The sequence below is a fragment of the Meles meles genome, chromosome 12 (genome assembly GCF_922984935.1).
Source record: "Meles meles chromosome 12, mMelMel3.1 paternal haplotype, whole genome shotgun sequence".
NCBI classification, from domain to species: Eukaryota; Metazoa; Chordata; class Mammalia; order Carnivora; family Mustelidae; genus Meles; species Meles meles.
The window spans coordinates 39,293,358-39,312,657 of NC_060077.1; the positions used below are offsets into that span (position 1 = coordinate 39,293,358).

The 19,300-nt window shown below is 37.4% G+C and overlaps 1 protein-coding gene across 5 annotated transcripts in view; it reads right to left on the reverse strand.

The window, feature by feature from the left end:
• The window catches only part of ARHGAP28 (Rho GTPase activating protein 28), a 210,101-nt gene that overhangs the window by 77,062 nt on the left and 113,739 nt on the right, over positions 1–19,300 (reverse strand). For 4 of the 5 annotated variants that reach the window (XM_046026101.1, XM_046026104.1, XM_046026099.1 and 1 more), the window contains exon 3: positions 6,171–6,388. In XM_046026101.1, coding sequence (XP_045882057.1) covers positions 6,171–6,388 — 218 coding nt within the window. The remainder of the gene's footprint in view (positions 1–6,170; positions 6,389–19,300) is intronic. The other variant, XM_046026100.1, reaches the window with a different exon arrangement.

A 19,300-nucleotide genomic window follows, 5' to 3' on the forward strand; every position in this document is an offset into this window, starting at 1 on the left:
TCTTCCACATCCTCTCCAACATTTGTTTCCTGACTTATTAATTTTAGCTATTCTGACTGGTGTGAAGTGGTATTCACTGTGGTTTTGATTTGTATTTCCCTGACACCGAGTGATGTGGAACATTTTTTCATGTCTGTTGGCCATTTGGATATCTTCTTTGGAGAAACATGTGTCATGTCTTCTGCCCATTTCTTGACTGGATTATCTGTTTTTGGGTATTGAGTTTGTTAAGTTCTTTATAGATCTTGGATACTAGCCCTTTATCTGATATGTCATTTGCAAATATCTTCTCCCATTCCATAAGTTAGTTGCCTTTTAGTTTTGTCAGCTGATTACTTTGCTGTGAAGAAGTTTTAATCTTAATGAAGTCCCAATCGTTCATTTTTGCTTTTGTTTCCCTTGCCTTTGGAGATGTGTCTAGCAAAAAGTTGCTGTGGCTGAGGTCACAGAGGTAGTTGTCTGTGTTCTCCTCTAGGATTTTGATGGATCCCTGTCTCACATTTAGGTCTTTCATCCATTTTATCTTTGTGTATGGTGTAAGAAAATGGTCCAGTTTCATTATTTCTCATGTGGCTGTCCAATTTTCCCAATACCATTTGTTGAAGAGGCTCTCTTTTTCCCTTTGGACATTCATTCATGCTTTGTCAAAGATTAGTCGACCATACATTTGAGGGTCCATTTCTGGGTTCTCTATTCTGTTACATAGATCTATGTGTCTGTTTTTGTGCCAGTACCATACTAGCTTGATGATTAAAGGCTTGCAATATAGCTTGAAGACCAGCATTTGTCACAGGTTTTCTATTTCTTCCTGTTCCAGTTTTGGTAGTTTATATGATTCTAGGAATATATCCATTTCTTCCAGGGAGAAAGAGAGAGAGAGAGAAAACAAGCAGGCAGAAGGACAAGGAGAAGCCGGCTCCCCACTGAGCAGAGAGCTGGACACAGGGCCTAATCCTAGGCCCCTGGGATCATGGGTTAAGCGACTCAGACGAAGGCAACCGCTTAAACCGAAGCGAAGGAAGTCGCTTAAACCGACTGAGCCACCCAGGCAGCCCCCAACATTCTTTTGATGTCCATTAGAATGATAAATGGTTCTCCACTCCCTCATTTTCAATCTGCAGGTGTCTTTGGGTCTAAAATGAATCTCTTGTAGACAGCATATTGATGGCTCTTGCTTTTTTCATCCAATCTGATATCCTTTCAAAGGTTTTCATTGGAGCATTTAGCCCATTTATATTTAGAGTAACTACTGAAAGATATGGATTTAGTGCCATTGTATTATCTGTAAAGTCCCTGTTTCCATAGACTGTCTGGTTCTTTTGGTCTATGTTACTTTTGTACTCTCTCTTCACTTACAGGACCCCCTTTAATATTGTTTGCAGGGCTGGTTTAGTGGTCACAAATTCTTTTAGTTCTTGGCTTTTGTTTTTTTGTTTTTTGTTTTAATTAATTAATTATTTGACACAGAAAGAGGGAGCATGTGCATAAGTAGGGGAGTAGCAGGCAGAGGAGGAGGGAGAGGCAGACTCCCTACTGAGGAGGGAGCCCAATGCAGGGCTCAATCCCAGAACTCTGGGATCATGACCTTAGCCATAGGTAGATGCTTAGCTGACTGAGCCGTCCAGGTGCCCCTTTTTAGTTTCTGTTTGTCCTAGAAGCTCTTTATCTCTCCTTCCATTCTGAATGACAGCCTTGCTGGATAAAGTAATCTTGGTTGCATGTTTTTGGTTTTTTGTTTTTTATTTTTTTTTTTAAATTTAGTACCCTGCATGTATCATGCCAGGCCTTTCTAGCCTGCCTGGTCCCTGTGGATAGGTCTGCTGCCAGTCTAATGTTCCTACCCTTACATTAAGGACCTCTTATCTCAAGCTGCTTTCAGGATTTCCTCTTTACCTCTGAAATTTGCAAGCTTCACTATTAAATGTCAGAGTTGACTACTTATATTGATTCTGAGGGGGGGATTCTCTGTGCTTTCTGGACTTGAATGCCCATTTCCTTTCCCAAATTAGGGAAGTTCTCAGCCATGATTTGCTCAAAGATATCTTCTGTACCCCCACGTTCTTCTTCTACAACTTCAATAATTCTAATATTGTTTTGGTTTATGGTATCACTAATTTCACCCCTCATGGTCCATTAGTTTATTTTTTTCCTTTTCCTCAGCTTCCTTCTTTTCTATCATTTTGTCTTCTATGTCACTGACTCTCTCTTCTGCCTCAGTTCCCCTAGCTGTTAAAATATTCATTTTAGACTACATCTTAGTTAAAGCATTTTTAATTTCGGTCTGATTAGATTTTATTTCTGCACTAAGAGATTCTCTAGTGTCTTTAATGCTTTTTTCAAGCCCAGCTAGTAACTTTATCGGTATTCTGAATTCTGGTTCTGACATTTTCTTATATCCGTACCGACTTGATTTGGGGCAGAGAGTATTACCTCTGGTTCTTCCTTTTGTTGTGAATTTCACCTTCTAGTTGTTTTGTCCAGAGAAAAATAGATGAACAAGAGAGCAAAATAAAAAATATCAACCACAACCCCAGTAAAATATACAATAGACAAATCTGGAGAGATCAGCAAGCAAACAAGAAGAGGAAAAGGGGGGCAGAGAATATAATCTTACAGGTGGAGAGAAAAGAGTAATCCACTTGATCCTGGGTGTATTTTGGTCTATTTGTTAGAAGACACTAAATCCCAAAGTTGTAAAGAAAGAAAAACTTATACATATAAGAAAATATAACGGAATACAGTAAAACGAAGCCCAAAATGAAGAATATATCTGTAAAATGTAAATGTAAAAATTAAAATAAAAAAAACCCTTAAAAACAAAGAGTTGATGAAGTAAGAAACTAGGTGAAAAAGAAAAAAAAAAAACCAGAAAATTTTAAAATGAAATTCAAAAGATTTATGAGAAATTCTATATACTATTATATACTATATAAATTCTGATACTATTTTCCCTTATCACAAGAGTTTTTCAGTTCTGTGTGATCCATAAACTTGGTATTTGCCTGATGGTCCTGCTGGACTTCTGGGGAGGATTCTGAGATTCTGAGAATCTGTTACATGGATTCTCAGGTGTCTTTGCCTGGGTAGAACTGTACCACCCTTGCCAGGCAGCCAGCCTCAGTGTAAGCTATTTCAGGTTGCTCTCTGTGGCTTTTGTTCTCTGAAGGCTTTTCACACCGCTTTAGAGGATGAACAAAAAAGTAAAAATGGCAGTGTCTTGATCTGCTGAACAATCAGTGTCCCCACTCTTCAGTGCACCCTCAGGGAAAAGCAGTTAATCCCTTCTGTGTGTGCTAAACTCTGCAGATTCTTGCAATGCACACCCACACAAATCCTCCTGGGGGGGGTTCTCATCATGGTCCCCTGGCTCACTGGGCCCCTACTAGGGGAGTGGTTGTCTGATCCTGAGACAACCCCTGCTGTTTCTCTCAGGGGCGGGGGGAGGGGCAGGGGGAGTGGGGGGCGGGGAGAAGTAGCATGTTGGAGTGGTTATCGCTTATTGGGCCTCTGCTTAGAGAGCAGTTGCAGGACTGTGCCATGGTTCCTGGTTTATGGCAACACCTAGCTGAGAGCCCATTCCAGGCTCACTGAATATAGCTGGCTTCCTGGCTCCAACGTTTGGGAACTCTGCCACACTCAGGCACCCCCACTCTGTCTGTGATCCTGGGGATCCCGAGACCACGCTGTCCAACCTAAGATTCTGCCCTGCTTTACCACATGAGCACTTTCCAGACAGGGATGTCCCTCACTGGAGAAGACTTCTAAAAGTTCTGATTTTGAACTCTGCAGCTTTATCAGTTTCCAGTAGCTGGCTTATAGAGGCTCCTTCCCCACCACGGTTTATCTTATGATATATACCCTCAGAATCACGTCTCTGCACCTCCTACCTTGCAAAAAATGTTCGCTTTTCTATTTGTAGGATTTCAGCAATTCTCTTCTTATATCTCAGGTTGAATTCAGAGGGTTTCAGAATGATTTGATAGGTATCTGACTGAATTCCTGGGACCAGATGAAATGAGGGTCCCCTACTTTTTTTGCCATCTTCCCTAGAAAGCCCTATCATATTTTCTTAAAGGCTAGCTTTATGTGGGTTTTTCCATTTTTGTTGAAGAACAATCTGAATTCTGAACTTGCATATACAATGCCAGGCTTTCACTGACTTCCAGACGCTACCCTTCTCGGTATAGTGCAAGACCTCTACTCCCTTCACCTACAACCACTCTCCCTGCTGCACACCCATTCTCTGTTCACTCTGGAATGGGGCCTCAGCAGAAAGAGTAGAAGGGAGAAGAGGAAGATGTGCAGGAGAGAGAGTACCCAGGGCCATTCCCCTTGCCCACCATAAATGTGGCCCTCTCTCTGCCTTTGCTAGAGTTAAACCCAGTTTCCTAAACCTGCATATTATGGAAAAGTAAGACACCCTTCATTTATTTTTACACTTAAAGCCCAAGTGAGTAAGTGCCCACTTTATATTTTCCTTGAGGGTCTAGGTAAAAGAGGGAAGAACACTGTTTCTTTGTGACAAGAAGTCCAAAGCTTTAGAAAACATAAAGAAGCATTGTATGCAACTTCTTGAGTACCTGCAGGATTCGGAGAAACTGCAGATACTCTCCTATTTTGCAGTTTGCTAGGTTAGAAGAAAAAATCTTAGTCTGAAATAACTAGAAACAGAAATGAGAAAGGAAGCATACAGACCAAGTTCTTAGGAATCTCTTGAAACGATCTGGGAGATAAACATAAAATGACCCAGGGAATTTACACCAGCAGGGTAAACCTTTTCTTTGATAGGTATCTTGGCCAAGACTCCCATGGCTGAAGCCCTTACTTCAAGTTGTGGGTGTCACTTTTACTCAAATACAGATATAGAAATCTTGCCTTCCACAAAGATACAGGTTTCAACTAGGATGAAAATTGAAACAGCACAGAATGAAAAATGCGCTACCTCAGGTATATATCATTTTGTATAGTGGAAAATTCTAGAACTGAACTGCTCAGTACATTAGCTACAAGCCATATGTGGCAATTTAGATTTAAATCAATTAAGATTAAATAAAATTAAAATTTCAGTTCCTTATTCACACTAGCTACATATTGGACACACACTAGCTGTCCTTTTGGAAAGCATAGAAATCATTCCCATCACTAGAAAGCTCTAAAGGACAGTGCTGTTCTAGGGCATTATCAGCAAAAACACAAAGACCAACTTGGAAATATGAGCTACTCTGACAACTACCCAGGCTGATTCATGTATATAGGAGAATATATGACTTTTAGATAACCTAAAATAACTCAAATTGGAGGCTGCCTTCAAGCAAGCCTGCTACCCAATATTCTTGAAGTTTTAATTTATGTCATTATTGATAACAAATTAAATAGTAACGAAATATAGATCAGAGTTATTAACTAACTTGTCCCAGGCAACTATCTGTAACTATAGCAGAATATCAAGTTTCTTTTTTTTTTTTCCTATATATCCCCAAAACTCCAAGAATTCTATCTGCATAGAACCTAATGTAGGATATAGGATCTTGCACACTGAATATACCCAGTAATACTGGTTGCATCACTGATGCAATTATTGATTTCAATGATGCAATGAATGAAGGAATAAATGAGTAGAGCTAGTAGTAAAATAGAGCAATAGGAGAACATGACTAAGAGCGTCAGAAGTAAGATTGTGGCCACAGAATTGCTAAGTGAGCTGGAATTTCAACCAGCTGTTTCTCAGAAAACATGTGATGCTTTCCTTATGTTTCTGAATCATTCTCTTGCCCACTTAATTAATGCTGTATCTTTCACTTTTTACCACTTGCTTAGAATACTTTGGACCCACTTCCCTAGGAGTCCTTTGTCTGTTCACGGAATTTCCACCCAGTGCTAGATTTATTAAGTAAAGTCTCTGTGAATCCTAGGCACAAAGATTTGTTCCATTATCAAATAAGTTATTCTCAACTCAACAAAGAAAGGAATAAATTTAGTGTTGAGGGAGACTGCTATAGGGGGGATAAGGAATGACCGCTTAAGTTTCAAATTTGTAAAATTTTGCAATCTGCTGTCTGCTTTAGTTTTCTCTAAAAGAGACAGGATGATCAACTTTTTCTAAGATCTTCTTCATGTTCTCCCTCTCACCCGTAATCAAGCCAAAATTCTGAGCTGTGTTCATTACTTACAGGAGATTCACTGACTCCAAAGATGTCTCTGACATCCCGAACAGACTGCTTGTTCTTTTTTCTCATGGTTTGAGTGTAAGTATTATATCTTTTTTTCACAGCAGCTGCTTGGGTTCGAGTCAGTGTAGAGAGCAAGGCTTTGCCATCCTCCTCTTCATTACCCGAGATCAGGGTTGATAACCCCACGTCTTGCAACCACTCTGCTTCAAGTTCTCCTTCTGAAAAATAACATTACCAAGAAAAGGTTAGAACAGTCTGCATTTGATTAGACAACATGTGTATCTACAGGCCTGTTCATATCAATGTATTAGAAAGTGTCAATAAACACTATATAAAGGCCATCTTGGACCCTGAGGGCATGTTAAGTGAAATAAATCAGACAAAGACAAATTGTATGATCTCACTTCTATGTGAAATCCTAAAAGAAAACAAAAACAAACAAACAAAAAACAAACAAAAACCTCACAAGCTCATAGATACAGAGAACTGACTGGTGGTTGTCAGAGGTAGGAGGTAGGTGAAATAGGTGAAGGGAGCAAAGGTATAAGATTGCTGTTAATAAGTCATGGGGATATACTATACGGCATGATGATAATAATAATAATACTATATTGTAATATTAGAAAGTTGCTAAGAGAGTAGATCTTAAAGAGTGTCATCACAAGAAAAAAATCTAACTATAGTGAAAGATGCAAACTAGACTTGTTGTGGTGATCACTTTGCAATGTATACAAATATCATATCATTATGTTGTACACCTGAAACTAGTATTCATATGTCAGTTATATCTCAATTTTAAAAAAAAGAAACCATCCTTTTTTCCAGCATAATTCTGGGAAAGGTCTATAGGAATGAATTAAAAATCTGTATATTTTTAAAGCATTTATTTATTTGAGAGACAGCAATGCACGTGTGTGCAAGTGGGAGGAGGGGCAGATGGAGGAGAGAGAGAGAGAAGCAGGTTCCACTCGAACTCAGAGCCTGACACAGGGCTTGATGCCATGACCCTGAGTTCACAACCTGAGCCAAAATCAAGAGTCAGACGCTTAACTGACTGAGCTACCCAGCGCCGCATACAATATTTTTTAAATAAGTCAATTTTTTTAGTATTTTCTAGGAGAGTAAGGTTAATTGGCCATTTAGTAAGGTAATTTTCTTTACCAGAGTGTTAAATATAAGCCATATTTGGACTTCCAATCTCAAACAATGATAAAATATGAATATTTAAACTAAAACTGTAATGGAAAAAGAGTGGTGTAGTGGTACAGGAAAGGGTTTTTTAATCACTCAAATTCTGGTTTAAATCCCAATGCAACCATTTACTAGGTGAATGGCTTTGGAAGATTTTTAGGTATCTCTAGGTTTTTGTCCTGTTAGCAAAACTGAGGTAATAATAAGATGTATCAGGTGACTATGAGGATTGTTTTATCAATTTATTCATGAGAGATGGCAAAGACTCTGGAACAGAGGATGAATTCAATAGATACTCATTCTCTTACTTTTCTCCAAAAGTCTGAACATTAGATAATCTTTCCTTTTTTTCAGAAGGAAACTAAAAAACCTGAAATTCATCATAATGAGAGTTAGTTGCTATTGTAAATTAGATGCGCAGAAATAATTGTAAAAATTCAGAATAACAACATCATGTAATGGAAAATTCACTAGAAAAACATTCCTGGAAATGTGCTAAACAGGCATTACCTGAATGTGGCTTATTTAAAGTGCAGATTAGACTGATTTATAAATAGCCTGTCAAGTCATCAATCTAAGACTCTTGGACTCTGCTTACATTATTTCATCACTGGTATATGAACAAAGCCTCCTAAATGTACTTTACAGGTTCAATTTCTTAGCTAGGCAATCTTTTCTTTGCTATCTTGTTTCTATTACTCATTTCCTTTATAAGCTATCCCTTTAACAGAAAATGCAAAGGTAAGCATAAGCTTACTAGCCTTAATCTAAAATAATAAACCTTTTAAATTAGAGAGCTCTGACTTCGAAATCTTCCTTCACTTAAGCCATAGATAAGATTTTCATTTTTAAGACAAAATTTACAAAAACAGTTTAATATTAAAGTTTTAAAAATTGGAATTTTTCCTCCCTCCACCTCTGTAAATAGTAATCAAAGAGTAGAAGGAAGGAGTAATAGATGTTAACAAATACTAGGGGTGAGAATGGTCTAAATCCTTTCACTCAGACTAAAGAAATCTGTAGAATATATATTCTCCATAGGAAAGAAATATCTCAGAGTAGAGATAAGTGTTATTCCTGTAGCATTGCTATATTATGGAAACTGATACCCTGTGTTCATCACTCCAGTTGGCAAAACATAACTTCCACACAGAACACTCCTTTGAATTTCAGCTCCATATATCCAACTACCTACTCATCCAACTATCTACTTGACTCCATCAATCATGTATCAAACTCAACATGTTCAAACCTGAACACATATTCTTCATTCCAACTCTAGGCCTTTTTCAGTATTTTACATTTCAGTAAATGAAACCCACCATTCAACTATCCAGTTTGGCAAAGAAACTTAGGAAACATTATTGACATCTCCCTCCTTTACATATCAAAACCAATATATCACCAAGACTTTTTGATATTAATTCCTCATTACTTCTCAAAAATTTTCCACTTTATTTATCTCTTCTGCTCTGACCCTGGTCCAAGCTATTACTATCATGTCTTACCTGAACTCCTGCAGAGCCTCCCTTCTGTTTCTCCCATTCTGGACTCCCCTTCTAATCCATTCTCCATACTGTAACTAAATTAGACCTGGGCACCTGGGTGGCTCAGTGGGTTAAACCTCTGCCTTTGGCTCAGGTCATGATCTCAGGATCCTGGGATGGAGCCCTGCATCAAGTTCTCTGCTCAGCAGGGAGCCTGCTTCCTCCCACCCCTCTGCCTGCCTCTCTGCCTACTTGTGATCTCTCTTGCTCTGTCAAATAAATAAATAAAATATTTTTTAAAAATTCAAAAAAAATATTAGACTTTTCCAAATGCAAGTATAAGCCCTTTTCTAAAATAATGCCACAGTTGTTCCTTGCTCTTGGTGTTAAGCATAAAACCCTTACATGGCCCACAAGACCCAAAGCCACTGACTTTCCTTTCCAAACTTGTACTATGCTCTCTTCATCCTCCTCTCTCTAGCAGTGCTGGTTTACATTTGGTTCCTCAAAAGTTCCATGCTGTATTTTGTTCCAATACCTTTGGACATGCCAATCCTTCTATTTGGTCCCCTAATTACTGGTCATTCAATCTTCCAGATCTCAGTTTATTAATTTCTTCCTCAATGAAGTCTTTTTTTTTTTTTTCCTGAACCCTTCAGTCAAGGTTAGGTCCTACTTTTACCCAACCGAATCCTGCTATTTGTGTTTTTCCTTCAAATAATTTTTCCCCAACATACATCTAGTTATATGATTCCATTAGTTATTTTCTTTCCTCCAAGATTATTAACTCCATTAGAGCAGGAAACATTTCTGTCTTTATAACTCTGACACCAACATACAATGCCTATACAGATTAGATACAAATATTTGTAAATTAAATAATTCTCAGTCAAACTATATAATTATTCTAAGTCATAAAATGAATGAAAAACAACTTTTGGAAATGAGTGTAGTTATCATACATATCATTCTGTACTGAAAATCCACCAGGTCTGTAGCTTTGTTAGAGAAAGATATCAAAAAAAGGAATAAAATCTTCCAGTAAAGGTAGAGTAGCATGTATAGAAATAACAATTCTGTGTAAAACAATTATGAACTCTGAACTAAGTATATAAAATAACTATTTGAGGGAATGTAGAAGAATCAAGTACAAGCAGGAACTGAAAAATAATTAAATTTTGACACAAAATGTACTTACTGTGTGAGATTTACATTTACACAACTTTTCAATTGAGGTTATTTTCCAATCACTGCACTATGCAGAGTATGTAGTACACAGACAGAAAACCATAGTCTTACTTATTTCAAGATTCGCAGGATGGAGTACAGGATCATTAGGATATCTGGAAAGTGAGGGGCATATTCCTGTTAGGAGGGAGCCTCACCAGAGAGAGCTCCAAAATCTGTGCATAAACTCTCATCAAATCCTTGACTAAACATTAAACCAAGAAGGTGTATATGAAACTCCAGGCATCCTACTGAAAAATAGCAGCCAAAAGGCTAAAATAAATGATCCAGGCTGCATAGAGCAGAAAAGATGGTGTATAATCAAGTGAATTGTAAAACTGAAATTAACTCCCTTTAGAGAAAGATAGTGGGATACAGTCTCTAAAACATATCAATAATGTTATAATATTAAATTATCAGAGAGTCCCCCCAAAATGGACTAATTTGGCCTGAGAAAATATCATCATTAGAAAGTACCTCTGATGACTCTGATGCTGGACAAGGACTTTAAGGGAAAGATTCTCATGAGTGAACAGAGAATTTCAGCAAAGAAATGAAAAATATAAAAAAGAAACTAAAAGAACACATAAATTATAGAATTAAAATTAAAATAAATTAAGTAAAAATCTTGCTGGAAGGGCTTAACAGTGTATTAAAAACTATAAAAGAAAGAGTTGGTAAACTTGAAGATTACAACAATATAAATTATCCAATCTGAAAGATAGAGAGAAAAGTATTTTAAAATATTTAAAACAGAATCCAAGTTACCTATTGGGAATGTTTCAAGTTTGACTTTCAGAGAAGAAAGCCAGGGGTACAGAAAAAATTATTTGAAGAAATAATGTCCAAAAGTTTCCAAACTTTGTTGAAAAACCACCTAGCTTAACTAACACCAAGTAGGTCACATACAAAAGAAACTGCACTTAAGTACCTTAAGGACAACCTGCTGAAAACCAAAGAGAGAAAATTTGAAAGCAGTCAAAGACAACAGATTACATCAGGGGAACAACAATATGCAGGCACGGACTCCTTATTAGAAACAGCAGAGGTCAGAACACAGATGACATTTAGAATATCCAAAATGAAAATAAAAACCTGTTAACCAATAATTTCATGTCTAGCAAAAATACTCTTTAAGAACAAAGGTAAAATAGTCATTCTCACATGAAAAAAAACTAAGAAGTTTATTGCTGCCAACTTGCTCTGTAGTATATACTACAGGAAGCGCTTCAGGCTAAATGGAAAATATATCAAATGGATACCAGATATTTAAAAAATAGTGAAAAGTTAAAAATGCAGATACTGGTTTCTTTAAAAGATATACAGCTACTTCCTCTTTCCCTGAAATTAAGTCTTAAAGCATAAAGATATTACTTAGACACAGCAAGGCATGTGTTTATGCAGAGAAGCAGGGTGGACTGGGATATTGGAGCCCAAGTGGGATGAGCAGGGCAAGCATGAAAAATAGAGGAACTTGATAATATATGGAGAGATTGATCAAGTAAGTATATGTGTTTAAGATAGCAGAAGCCAGTTTTCTTCTAAGAAAGGAGTCACAACAGGATATAAAATCAATGCACAGAAATCAGTTGCATTTCTATACAACAACAAAAAGACAGCAGAAAGAGAAATGAAGCAGTCGATCCCATTTAAAACTGCACCCAAAATCATAAGATACCTAGGAATAAATCTAAACAAAGAGGCAAAGTCTATGTATTCAGAAAACTATAAAATGAATACTCATGAAAGAAATTGAGAAAGACACAAAGAAATGGAAAAACATTCCATCCTAATGGATTGGAAGAACAAATATTGTTAAAATGTCTATGCTACCTAGAACAATCTACACATTTAATGAATCCCTATCAAATTATCTTCAACTTTTTTCACAGAAATAGCAAAAATAATCCTAAAATTTGTATGGAACCAGAAAAGACCCCAAATAGCCAGAGGAATGTTGGACAAAACACACACACACACACACACACACACACACACACACAGCTGGTGGCATCACAATGCCAGACTTTAAGCTCTATTACAAAGCTGTAATCATCAAGACAGTATGATACTGGCACAGAAACAGACACACAGATCAATGGAACAGAATAAAGAGCCCAGAAATGGACCCTCAACTCTATGGTTAACTAATTTTCAACAAAGCAGGAAACAATGTCCAATGGAAAAAAGACAGCCTCTTCAACAAATGGTTTTGGGAAAATTGGACAGCCACATGAAGAACAATGAAACTGGACAATTTCCTTACATCATACACAAAAATAGACTCAAAATGGATGAAAGACATTTTGTAGGGATGCCTGGGTGGCTCTGTCGGTTGAGCCGCTCACTGCCTTCAGCTCAGGTCATGATCCCAGGGTCCTGGGATCGAGTCCCGCATCAGGCTCCTTGCTCAGTGGGGGCCTGTTTCTCTCTCTGCCTCTGACTGCCACTTTGCCTGCCTGTGCGTGCTCTCTCTCTGACAAAAAAATAATAAATAAAATCTTTAAAAAAGGAAAAAAAGAAAGACATTTTGTCTTTCATAAATGTGAAACAGGAATCCATCAAAATCCTTGAGGAGAACACAGGCAAATAACTCTTCGACCTCAGCCACAGCAACTTTTTCCTAGACATATTATCAAAGACAAGGGAAGCAAGGGCAAAAATGAACTACTGGGACTTCATCAAGATAAAAAAAAAACTTCTGCACAGCAAAAGAAAGAAACAGTCAACAAAACCAAAAGACAACCCACAGAATGGGAGAAGATATATGCAAATGATTTATCAGATAAAGGGCTAGTATCTAAGATCTGTAAAGAACTTATCAAACTCAGCATCCAAGGAACAAATAGCACAATCAAGAAATGGGCAGAAGACATGAATAGACATCTCTCCAAAGAAGACATCCGAACGGTAACAGACACATGAAAAAGTGCTCAACATCACTCGGCATCAGGCAAATACAAATCAAAACCACAATGAGATACCAGTGAGAATGGCTTAAATTAACAAGTCAGGAACGAGAGATGTTGGTGAGGACACAGAGAAAGGGGAGCCCTCCCTACATTGTTGGTGGGAACGCAACCTGGTGCAGCCCCTCTGGAAAACAGTATGGCGGTTCCTCAAAACCTATGACTCAGCAATTGCACTACTGGGTATTTACCCCAAAGATATAAATGTAGTGATCTGGAGGGGTACCTACACCCCAATGTGTACAGCAGCAATGCCCACAATAGCCAAACTATGGAAAGAACCTAGATGTCCATCAACAGACAAATGGATAAAAATGTAGCATACATAAACAATGGAATATCGTGCAGCCATTAAAAAAATGAAATCTTGCCATTTGCAATGGCATGGATGGAACTAGAGGGTATTATGCTAACAAAATAAGTCAATTATGGAAAGACAATTATCATATGATCTCACTGATATGTAGAATTTAAGAGACAAGGCAGAGGATCATAAGGGAAGAGAGGAAATAATGAAACAAGATGAAACCATAGAGTCAGACAAACCATAAGAGACTTTAAAATCTCAGGAAAGAAACTGAAGATTGCTGGAATGGAGGAGGGTAGGAGGGATGGAGTGGCTGGGTGATGGACACTGCAGAGGGTATGTGGTATAATGAGCACTGTGAATTGTGTAAGACTAATGAATCACAGGCCTGTACTCCTGAAATAAATAATACATTATATGTTAATATATTTGAAGAAATAAAAATTTTTAAAAATTTCCTGTGATGATGGAAATCTTCTATGTACATACTGCCCATTATGTCACTAGACCCATTTGGATACCAAACACTTGAAATGTGGCAAGTATGATTAAGAAACTGACTTTTAACTGTATTATTGTAATTAAGATACATTTGTATTATTGTAATTAAGATAACTGTATTATTGTAAATAAGATACATTTATATTAAATAGTGATGTGTTGTGCTAATGGCTATTACATTTGACAGCACAGAATTAGAAGAAAGAATAGACCATTAGCAGTTGGGTACACAGAAAGCCTGGATTTTTATTTTTAAATTCCTGTTGTTACTAAAAGAATTCAGGACTCCTCGGGGAAAAGACTGATTCCAGAGCTGGTCAGGGAAAGTATGAGACGAGCTTGGAAACTCTTATTGTGACAAAAAGTAAAGAACTGCTTAAAGAAGGAAGAGTCATATCAAAATAACATGAAATCCAGCTTAAAGGATTGCAGCTGGTCAAAGATGGGACATTTAGACATCAAAATACATATTAATAATAAAGAATTATAATGCATTAGATAAAAAATATCCATGAGTGCACTTGAATATAAATAGGGCCATTGCCACTCTTATTCTGTCAGTGGCCCACTGTCACTCTTGAATCAAGTGTACTATACTTATCTACCCTATAAACTCTGTAACTCCAGCTCCCCTCCCCCTCCCCCTCCCAAAAAAGAAAGGAGTCACAAATATGGAGAGGGAAGAGTAGAATTAACCTAGCAGTATTAGATTAGAACTGAAGGTATAAATATGAACTCATGTATTTTAACATCTTTAGTTTTAGAAATATAGATGTAAATGTTTATGTATGTATATATACATTATATTGTATATACAAGTATACACTGTTGTACAAGTATGTATGTGTACATGTGTGAGTATGCACACATATATGCATATGTACACCTATATATAGGCACACATATACATATATATTCCCTAGCTGTTTCCCAGTCAAATATGGAACACTTTCAGCATCAAAATAAATGATAATAAAATATAACTTTTGACCTTAACGGAAAAGCTTTCAGTTTTTCTCCATTGAGAATGATATTTGCGGTGGGTTTTTCATAGATGGCTTTGATAATATTGAGGTATGTGCCCTCTATCCCTACACTTTGAAGAGTTTTGATCAGGAAGGGATGCTGTACTTTGTCAAATGCTTTTTCAGCATCTATTGAGAGTATCATATGGTTCTTGTTCTTTTATTAATGTGTTCTATCACATTGATTGATTTGCGGATATTGAACCAACCCTGCAGCCCTGGAATAAATCCCACTTGATCGTGGTGAGGTCAGGAACACGGCAGGGATGTCCATTATCACCACTGCTATTCAACATAGTATTAGAAGTCCTAGCCTCTGCAATCAGACAACAAAAAGAAATTAAAGGCATCCAAATTGGTAAAGAAGAAGTCAAACTATCACTCTTCGCAGATGATATGATACTGTATGTGGAAAACCCAAAAGACTCCACTCCAAAACTGCTAGAACTTGTACAGGAATTCAGTAAAGTGTCAGGATATAAAATCAATGCACAGAAATCAGTTGCATTTCTGTACACCAACAACAAGACTGAAGAAAGAGAAATTAGGGAGTCAATCCCATTTACAATTGTACCCAAAACTATAAGATACCTAGGAATAAACCTAACCAAAGAGACCAAGAATCTATACACAGAAAATTATAAAGTACTCATGAAAGAAATTGAGGAAGACACAAAAAAATGGAAAAATGTTCCATGCTCCTGGACTGGAAGAATAAATATTGTGAAAATGTCTATGCTACTTAAAGCAATCTACACATTTAATGCAATCCCTATCAAAATACCATCCATTTTTTTCAAAGAAATGAAACAAATAATCCTAAAATTTATATGGAACCAGAAAAGACCTCGAATAGCCAAAGGAATATTGAAGAACAAAGCCAAAGTTGGTGGCATCACAATTCCGGACTTCAAGCTCTATTACAAAGCTGTCATCATCAAGACAGCATGGTACTGGCACAAAAACAGACACATAGATCAGTGGAACAGAATAGAGAGCCCAGAAATCGACCCTCAACTCTATGGTCAACTAATCTTCGACAAAGCAGGAAAGAATGTCCAATGGAAAAAAGACAGCCTCTTCAATAAATGGTGCTGGGAAAATTGGACAGCCACATGCAGAAAAATGAAATTGGACCACTTCCTTACACCACACACGAAAATAGACTCCAAATGGATGAAGGACCTCAATGTGAGAAAGGAATCCATCCAAATCCTTGAGGAGAATGCAGGCAGCAACCTCTTCGACCTCAGCCACAGCAACATCTTCCTAGGAACAACGGCAAAGGCAAGGGAAGCAAGGGCAAAAATGAACTATTGGGATTTCATCAAGATCAAAAGCTTTTGCACAGCAAAGGAAACAGTTAACAAAACCAAAAGACAACTGACAGAATGGGAGAAGATATTTGCAAACGACACATCAGATAAAGGGCTAGTATCCAAAATCTATAAGGAACTTAGCAAACTCAACACCCAAAGAACAAACAATCCAATCAAGAAATGGGCAGAGGACATGAACAGACATTTCTGCAAAGAGGACATCCAGATGGCCAACAGACACATGAAAAAGTGCTCCACGTCACTCGGCATCAGGGAAATACAAATCAAAACCACAATGAGATATCACCTCACACCAGTCAGAATGGCTAAAATTAACAAGTCAGGAAATGACAGATGCTGGCGAGGATGTGGAGAAAGGGGAACCCTCCTCCACTGTTGGTGGGAATGCAAGCTGATGCAACCACTCTGGAAAACAGCATGGAGTTTCCTCAAAACGTGAAAATAGAACTACCCTATGACCCAGCAATTGCACTACTGGGTATTTACCCTAAAGATACAAACATAGTGATCCGAAGGGGCACGTGTACCCGAATGTTTATAGCAGCAATGTCTACAATAGCCAGACTATGGAAAGAACCTAGATGTCCATCAACAGATGAATGGATAAAGAAGATGTGGTATATATACACAATGGAATACTATGCAGCCATCAAAAGAAATGAAATCTTGCCATTTGCAACGACGTGGATGGAACTAGAGCGTATCATGCTTAGTGAAATAAGTCAATCAGAGAAAGACAACTATCATATGATCTCCCTGATATGAGGACATGGAGAAGCAACATGGGGGGGTAGGGGGATAGGAGAAGAATAAATGAAACAAGATGGGATTGGGAGGGAGATAAACCATAAATGACTCTTAATCTCACAAAACAAACTGGGGGTTGCTGGGGGGAGGTGGGATTGGGAGAGGGGGAGCGGGCTATGGACACTGGGGAGGGGAGGCGAACCATAAGAGACTATGGACTCTGAAAAACAACCTGAGGGTTTTGAAGGGTCAGGGGTGGGAGGTTGGGGCAACCTGAGGGTTTTGAAGGGTCAGGGGTGGGAGGTTGGGGGAACAGGTGGTGGGTAATGGGGAGGGCACGTTTTGCATGGAGCACTGGGTGTTGTGCAAAAAGAATGAATACTGTTATGCTGAAAAAATAAATAAAATGGAAAAAAAAAAGAAATACAAAAAAATAAAAAAATTTAAAAAATTAAAAAATTAAAAAAATATATAACTTTTAAATAAATGATAATAAAATAAATGATGATAATAAATAATAATAAAATAACTGATAATAAAAGATAACTCACAACCCACTAAATAAACCAGGAGCCTGTTCTGATATAAAGAAATAATTTGATAGCTTGATATAGAATGGGCTATTTACAGAGTTTCAAAGGGCTTCCCACTAAAATATGTATTGACCACAAAGATGAAAGGAGTACCTTTACATGGAGAAATCTTGTATATCACCACCTGAAGTGATTCAAGTGGACACCATCATTAATGGGAAAATCAAAACCATGTGATAGGGTGCAATGAGAAGAACACAGCATCATAACCTGCCGAAGACGCAGAATCTGAATCTGAATCATCAAGAAACATTGAGACAGGGGCGCCTGGGTGGCTCAGTGGGTTAAAGCCTCTGCCTTCAGCTTAGGTCATGATCTCAGGGTCCTGGGATTGAGCCCCACACCGGGCTCTCTGCTCAGTGGTGAGCCTGCTTCCTCCTCTCCCTCTCTGCCTGCCTTTCTGCGTACTTGTGATCTCTGTCAAATAAATAAATAAAATCTTAAAAAAAAAAAAAGAAAAGAAAAAAGAAACATTGAGACAAATCCCAGGAAAGGAACATTACACAAAACAGCCTGTAATCTTCAAAAGTGTCAAGGTTATAAAATCAAAGAAAAACTAAGATAAACTATTCTATACTGTAAAGAAACAAAAGAAACATGACAATTAAGTGCAACAAGCAATTCTGAACTGGATTCTTTTATTGTAAAAGATAATATAGAACATTTAAGTGCAGTCTGGGGACTGGATAACAGCAATGTATCAAAAATAATTTCCTGATTTTAATAGTTAATATTGTCATTATATAAAAGATGGCTACATACACAAAGAGACAAATCCACAGGCCAAGCCATCAGAGAGGAAGATTTTAATAACTTCCTTTCAGTAACTGATAGAATAACTAGACAAAAATGTGTGTATACAAATATATATTACATAAAACTAAAATATATAATATATATGTGTATCACATACACACACACACACACACACAACACATATATAAATATGTAAAGACCTAAGGTAACTGGGAATAACAAGGTTTGGCAAGTTACTGACAAATGATCAAATTGTTCCAAATTTTAAAAAGTTATTTAAATTATATTTGTAATTTTTTGAAGTTTTAAATTATTTCACAATAAAAAATATATAATTCCATATAAATAATGTTGTATTGATGGCGATACAACATGTGTAGATGTTATATATTTGACAACAGTATAAAGTACTGTACAGGAAGGGAAATGAAATTATACTGCTGTAAAATCCTCTCATTTTATATGAAGAAGTGCAATATTTACTCTAAGTAGATTATGGTAAATTAGAGGTAAATATTATAATACCTGAGCAGTAACTAAAAACAGAAACAAAAACAAAGCAGTACAGTTAAGATGCATATAAAGAAACTATAAAAAAAATGAAAAAGAGACAAAGACAGAGTAAAAGGATGGAAAATGATATACCACGCACACACACAGTGACCTTAAGAAAGCCAGAGTGAGGGTCACCTAGGTGGTTCAGTGGGTTAATAAGCATCTGCCTTCAATTCAAGTCTTGATACTGGGGTCCTGGGATCCAGCTGTGTCAGGTTCCCGGCTCAGCAGGAAGTCTGCTTCTCCCTCTCCCTCTGCCACCCCCCTCCACTGTTGCTCTCCCCCTCAACTAAATAAAATCTAGAAAAGGAGAAGAAAGGAGAAGAAAAGAGGGGGGAGAGGAGGAGGAGGAGGAAGAGGAAGAGGAGGAAGATGAGGAAGAAGAGGAAGAAGAGGAAGAAGAAGGAAGAAGAAGGAAGAAGAAGGAAGAAG